We start from the raw sequence: 6,495 nt of genomic DNA on the forward strand, positions 1-6,495 counted from the left end.
TACATAAAATGAGGAAGGAATTTAAGTTATTATTACACCCGTAGCTATTATAAATATTATAATTTTTATAAAAGAGATAATATTATGTGTTGTGTGAAATATGTTTGAATGTAGGAAGCGCTCTACGCTTTTTGTATTATAGTATGTTTGTGCAGTAGTGATTATAATTAAGTAAGATGAGAGGTGAAAAAATAAATTAATATAATAATGTTATTAGTAGCAGTGAAGCGTTTAGGATACACACTATGATTTATTTGCTAAATTAGACGGGTTCAGGACGAGTTATTATAACTTTGAAAAATAAATAAAATGAAGAAAGCATTAATATTTGATGAAAGTAAGTGATGGACAAGATGACCAATGTAGGCTTGTTATCGCTCATGTTAACAGTATGTGTTTTTTTATAGGGAGAACTGATGTTTACTTCGAAAATTGTAAGTCTACATGTTGCGTGAAAAAAATTTCAAAATCCATCGATTAATCCATCTGCAGTTTCAACTAATGCTGATCCTATAAGTAAAAAAGAAAAGAAAAAGGCTCTATTTAATATAATGCTTCATTTCTTCCACCCAAATGTTTCTAAAGGTAGAAACTTAATTGGTTAGATGGAGCGGCACCGATTAGATACCTATTAGTAGACATTATAACTAGTGTTGTGTCGTTCCTTCTTTAGGACTGAAGATTGCAGTCCCGTCCAGTTCATTCCTGCATATCGCTCCTTGATGATGTCATTGTACTATATTTCTTCTTTTTTTAAATAAATTTTAGTACTGACAGTGCGAAGGACCTGTCCCTTGGACTGATGGGGCCGGTCCTAAGACATGGAGTAAATAAAAAAGGACTGACACAACAGTAATTTTAGCACTACAATTAATACATCTGATATCTTCTGGTCAATTTTCATATTGAATGCAAATTTCCTTCACTAGGAGCCGGGATTCTAATTCACGAATTTCAGGAGAATAACTTTTCTGGGGCAAAATGTCCACTATGCTCCAGTTCGAATCCCAGTGCATCCTAGAGAAGACAATTTACATATGATTTGTAAATTGACTTCAAGATATCTGCAAAGTCTTAGGGATTACTTGTAATTCAATGGCTAATCGGTGCAACTCCCTCTGACCAATAAGGGAGGAAAAATATAATAATAATAATAATTTTATTTTACCTGAAGCCCCGAAATCCAGGGCATATGTTTGTCAGGAAAGTTCCCCAATGGGTTGATTGTCCAACCACAATTTGTGTAAAAAGTTATATAGCTCATCCGAAACGCCAACCTACAAAATAAGGAAAAATCCCTCAACACAAAGATAACCAGGGACATTTGAACAAATACCTTATAAGGCGTTGGATTCAGTGACCTCTTGTGGTCCTGTCTTAAAGTCTTGAGAGAATGTTGTACTGTTTCTCGTACTTGATTGAGTGTAGGTACTCGTTTAGCAATTTCTCCGTTTCTCCACCATACGCTATATAAAGACTCAACTTTTGAAGGCGTTACCCAAGCTCGTTTAGATTCTTGGAAAGGGTGTCGACATCGGACTTTACTTCCAACAGCTGGAGGTTCTTCAGTGGGTCTCAAAAGCAGATCAATGAGTGCATGTCCGTCACTACTATATAGACGATATACATTTTTACGTCCTGGCATCGTCACTTTTTCAACGTCTTGAGAGAGTTTGATCTTGGGTTTGCCGTTAATATCTACAAGTTTATAAACACATCCCAATGCAGGCTGTCGCTGGCAAGTTACTTGAATTATAGATAACAACACAGTTATGCAAATCAATTCCACTAAATTCTTACTGGATTATCAAACCTCACCTAGATGTGTCCCTATTCCAAAGCAGTCAATGGAGTGCCCCTGTTCGTTAAGACTAAGGATGGTCTCTTCATTTATGTCATTGGACACAACAATAAGAAGGGACGAAAACCACTCTACTTCGAAATGTGTAGATACAGTTTTGAATGTTTTACGAGCAACTTGACTAAGATAAGCAAGATCTCCTGAATCAATTCGTATACCCAGAGGTTTGTAACCTAAATCATGAAGAGCCATTGCAACAGCACAAAAGTTCAACAAACCACTCCTAAAAAGTGAATCGTTCATTTAAAATCGTCAAATTAAAATAAAATAAATTGTATTGAAGCAAGTGCAAACTGAGCATTCAAATAATATATACAATATCCTTAGTCATCATGCTAATGTATTTAAAAAGGGAAATGATTCAAAGAAATTGTTGAGCAAAGTTCATATATATTATATATATTAACTTCACACATTTTTGTAGTATGTACTATGAAGAAGCTGTAAAATCTATGTCGATACAGCTATGATGATCGAGTAAATAAAATATGGAATGAGAGCAAGCCAGCCAGCTTGCCTCTTGAAATAAAACAATGATTTCATTAACATAAATATGATTCGTGCAGAGCAATATATTAAAAAAATAAGGAATAATTAATTAATTTATGGATAGTACGTATAGAATACTATTGTCTATTACTATAATATGGCCTTTACAGAAACTTTCATGTTCTTTTGAAATTTCTGTTGTTTAAAATAAGTCACATAAATCAGTATATATTCATGAATATTTGAGGTCCAATCATTCAATACTTTAATCATCTATAAAAGCATATAGTTGTTAATTATTTAACGTAAGAGCTTCAAAAACTGAAACCCAATTTTACCTAAAATCATTCTCAAAATCATTAATGATGCTAATGAAAACAAATTGTTTTATAAATACTATTTACAACTCCTTAATTTTTTAAGTGCAAACAAATGACTACCTCGTAACGTCGTACGTGTCAACTAAAGCTAGAAATCCGTCGGGAAATGCAATTGCATATGACGTAAACGCAACCAATTCTCCAACAGATGCCTCATCATTCAATATATTCAAATAAGACGCCATTTTACCCTTCCATTCCACACATCTTCCATAAAAATCTTCCTCAACAATAGTATCATCCTCCTTGTGAGCTAGACGATTATAGACGAGATCCTCTGGTTCCGTAAATGATGTAACAAATGCATGTGCGTGTGTTCCTTTAACCGGGATATTGAACATCTTTCCAGCAAGAACATTACTCGTTCCATCAAATCCACCTTTCAAAAAAAATATACATTAAAAAATTGGAATAACTTGATATTAAGTATGTCGAATATCTTTATTTTATAGCCATGACCCAATAAGTGAATTTATTTACAAAAATATCATATAAATTATGTATGTGTGTCAAATAGTCCAAGTGTGTCTTCCCTTCAACATTATGTGTTCATCAAGGGTCATATATGACTGAAAACCCCGTCGTAGATGAATAACGTGTTGTCACTTAGTTATGACGCATTTCAAAACTAAGTCATTAAAAGTAAACCCATACATAAAAGTTTCTCTGCAAATATTTTCCCAATTCTGCGTTTTAATATTTATATATCAATCAAAATAAGTTTACAATAACAAATCAATAATCATATTACAATGATTGATTTCTGCGTTAGAGGTAAAATCCACTCGGAGGAATTATGGATAATAAACTAAATTATTTATACAGTACCAATGTATGAATACTTGGATGCAGTAAGTCCTCCATCTGGTCCTTGAGCTCGACGTAAGCCAAATTCGAACAATTTAATACTTTTGACGCCAGCAGCAATTCGAAATCTAGCTGCATTTGTTGTAATTAGGCTGTTGAAAAGTATGAATAAATTAATAATAAGTCTCTATATCAATAGGATATACAAAATAGTCATACCTGGCAAAGTTGACGAGATTAAGAAATATGGTTTCTAAGAGTTGAGCGAGAATAAGAGGGCCCTCAACTACGATTAATGGAATTCTATTTATATATTGAAAAAAATAAGTTTAGTTTGTATGATCGGTGTTTTTAAATAATTATAATATAACCTTGGAAAAACGATGGATCCCTCTGCTATGGCGTAAATTGTCAAACTATCAGGGGTTAGGTTCTTTAAATAATCTAAGAACTCATCTTCAACAGTTGGTGGAAGAACATTTCTCAAGTAGTCGATATCTAAATAATAAATTGCGCCATAGATCATATGTACATTGAATAATGCGGAATTTTTTCATTAAAATTACCACTTTCGGAAAATTTAAAGTTTTCGAGAAACTTTAAGCAATCCGTCAACCCTGAAAATATAGTAAATTCTCCTCCAAAAGGATTTTTCCGAAAAAAGAGATCGAATATTGCTATTTCTTCCGTCCTTTGGTTTTTCCAATGTGCATATGCCATTGTTATCTGATACAAGTCTGAAAATGCATAATAAAAATGTTTTAAAGATAGATTGAGTCATTTTTAAAAATAAACCTGTAATTTAATTGATTACGTTTGATCTATTCGACTTATTATTTTCCACTTCTATTAATGAATTATTCTAATCTATCCCACAAAGACAACAAAAATTGTTTACAGATCGCAAAAATTATCGATCATAATCGAATAATATGAAGGACTCTATAGAAAAAATGTATGGTTCAGAGCCAAATAATTAAACATTCATAAATCAAATAAAGACGCTAAACTATAGGTAACATTCTCAGAGTCTCAATATATCTTCATATAAAACTCATAACAAACAGGAAAATGTCAATCAAATAATATTGGGCGTATACAATTATGAAGTAAAAAATTAACTATTGGTAATTTCTCATTTTCTTGATTTTAGCTCAATATTGCTTTTGTTTTGACTCATAAACAATATAACCTGTAATTTATAAACATCGCGCTCTTTATCATCTATAAAGACTTTTGAGATGATACACCACATAGAATTAAGTTAAATAAAAATTCTCAAAATTGAGTCGGGATAATATTTGTATTCTTCGGCGAATTATTATCGCCAATTTCTACCAACAAATTACTCAAATTAACCCTTTGGAGGTATCGCAAATTGCACATAAAATAACCAAAATTGACAATAAAATAATGATAAATTGATGGATTTTATTTGAAAGACCATAACGGGCCAATATAAGTAGCTTAGATTAAATAAACGTTTTTTTAACTATAGCTAAAATTCTTAGGTATCCCAATTCATTCCAGTAATACGAATAGACTACAAGAGGGGTTACTTCATGTCTCATGGCAAAATATAATATGTACAATCTTCTCTAATTAATTAGCAGTGGTTACTAAGTAGTGTTGGATCGCTATAAATAAAAAATTAAAAAGGCTACATTCCTATGAGTCCGATCCTGATTAATTTAGTCAGTCTTAGGAACGGCCTTTAACGGTCTTATTGTAACTATAACAGCTCAAATGAGGTAGTTCTTACCTACGCCATTTAATCGATTTAAGTTTTATCATAAGATTTATTTAAAGAGACAAGACAAGATAGCTGAAGTTTAAATTAGGATGTGTGTGGCTAGAGCGCTTAATACTTCAGTATCATACATTCTATCAATTATTCTTGACTTATATTCGTCAATCCTAGTTAGGAGTTAAGAAAATAAAATGATAGAACATACCGTAGGACTGACTAACAGGTCCTTAGGACCACTGAAAGGTAAACAAGATCAGACCCACAAAAAAGAGACAGAAAGAGGGAGGGGGGGGCATAGGACCACATTCCTAATCAGGAATGCAGTCCCAGGAGCAATCCAACAACATCAGCGGGAAATTTAAAATGTAGCAATTCTAAAAAAAAATACCAGTACGTCATCATGATTTACTCTCAGAAGAATTACGCAACAACAAAATGGCATGAAAATAAATAAAAATAAATCCTTAACTTTAATGACGTCATCAGAGTATTATTTGAATTCAATAATAACAAAGTGGAATATAATTTAGAATTAAGAGGATTATTCATACTAATTTACCCGTAAGAAGTGGTTGAATAACAGAGTTTTGTGGATAGTCATAGAGGGCAGAGTTGAAGCCATCCCCAGGAGGGATGACATCGGCCTCGAGAGGATTCGTCTCCGTCTCTTGGATCTCTTCCTCATATGACATATTTGTTGTTGTTGTGGCAGTTCTCTTTATTTGTTCTTCTTTCCTTCCTTCCTTCTTCCCTTTTAGCTATCTTTAATTATTTATAAAAGAATAAAATAACTACTAGCTATTTCTTTCTTTTCAATACGATATTAATCACTTGGGTTCCATTGATGAACTGAGTAGTAATCTTCTTTCGTTCAAGAAAAAATATACGAACAGAGCCTTCCTTGGAGCGCTAACAGCAAGCGAAGAGACACTTTTCCTATTGATCAAACATCACGTGGAAAATTAGGCACTGAGTATGACCTTGGATCTCCAAGGTTAAAGTCTGAAGTTTGTTCGATATTTTTTCTCCCTCTTTAGTCCAAGGAGCTATCACACTTGAATCAAATGCAATTTACCAAGACTCTTCTGTGTCTTCTGCTTTTTTCTCGTTTCTTTTTTGCTCTTTTCCTAAGTTAGCATATTTTTTTTTTTTACTACTGTAAGAGCGAGCGTAGAAAGCGGGGGTTCATATCTATTTATCTTACAGTC

General features: G+C 32.8%; 1 protein-coding gene and 1 long non-coding RNA gene across 3 annotated transcripts; both read right to left on the reverse strand.

The window, feature by feature from the left end:
- Nucleotides 1–210: 210 nt before the first annotated feature.
- Naprt (nicotinate phosphoribosyltransferase) lies at nt 211–6,495 on the reverse strand. 2 transcript variants are annotated; one of them, XM_040709390.2, is made up of 10 exons: nt 5,847–6,495; nt 4,104–4,274; nt 3,909–4,035; nt 3,757–3,840; nt 3,559–3,689; nt 2,791–3,109; nt 1,819–2,084; nt 1,337–1,746; nt 1,169–1,277; nt 211–510 (listed from the first exon to the last, which is right to left on the reverse strand). In XM_040709390.2, the coding sequence occupies exons 1-9, from the start codon at nt 5,977–5,979 to the stop codon at nt 1,200–1,202; spliced, it is 1,719 nt and encodes a 572-aa protein (XP_040565324.1). In that variant the 5' UTR covers nt 5,980–6,495; the 3' UTR covers nt 211–510; nt 1,169–1,199. The 2 variants fall into 2 exon arrangements, with proteins under 2 accessions (XP_040565324.1, XP_040565325.1); XM_040709391.2 differs by lacking the exon at nt 5,847–6,495 and adding an exon at nt 5,493–5,679.
- On the reverse strand, nt 4,822–5,498 carry LOC139905019 (uncharacterized). Its single transcript, XR_011779444.1, has 2 exons — nt 5,300–5,498; nt 4,822–5,174 (listed from the first exon to the last, which is right to left on the reverse strand). It is a non-coding gene; the product is annotated as an uncharacterized lncRNA (long non-coding RNA).

This window comes from Lepeophtheirus salmonis, chromosome 3 (assembly GCF_016086655.4).
Source record: "Lepeophtheirus salmonis chromosome 3, UVic_Lsal_1.4, whole genome shotgun sequence".
Classification (NCBI taxonomy): Eukaryota; Metazoa; Arthropoda; class Copepoda; order Siphonostomatoida; family Caligidae; genus Lepeophtheirus; species Lepeophtheirus salmonis.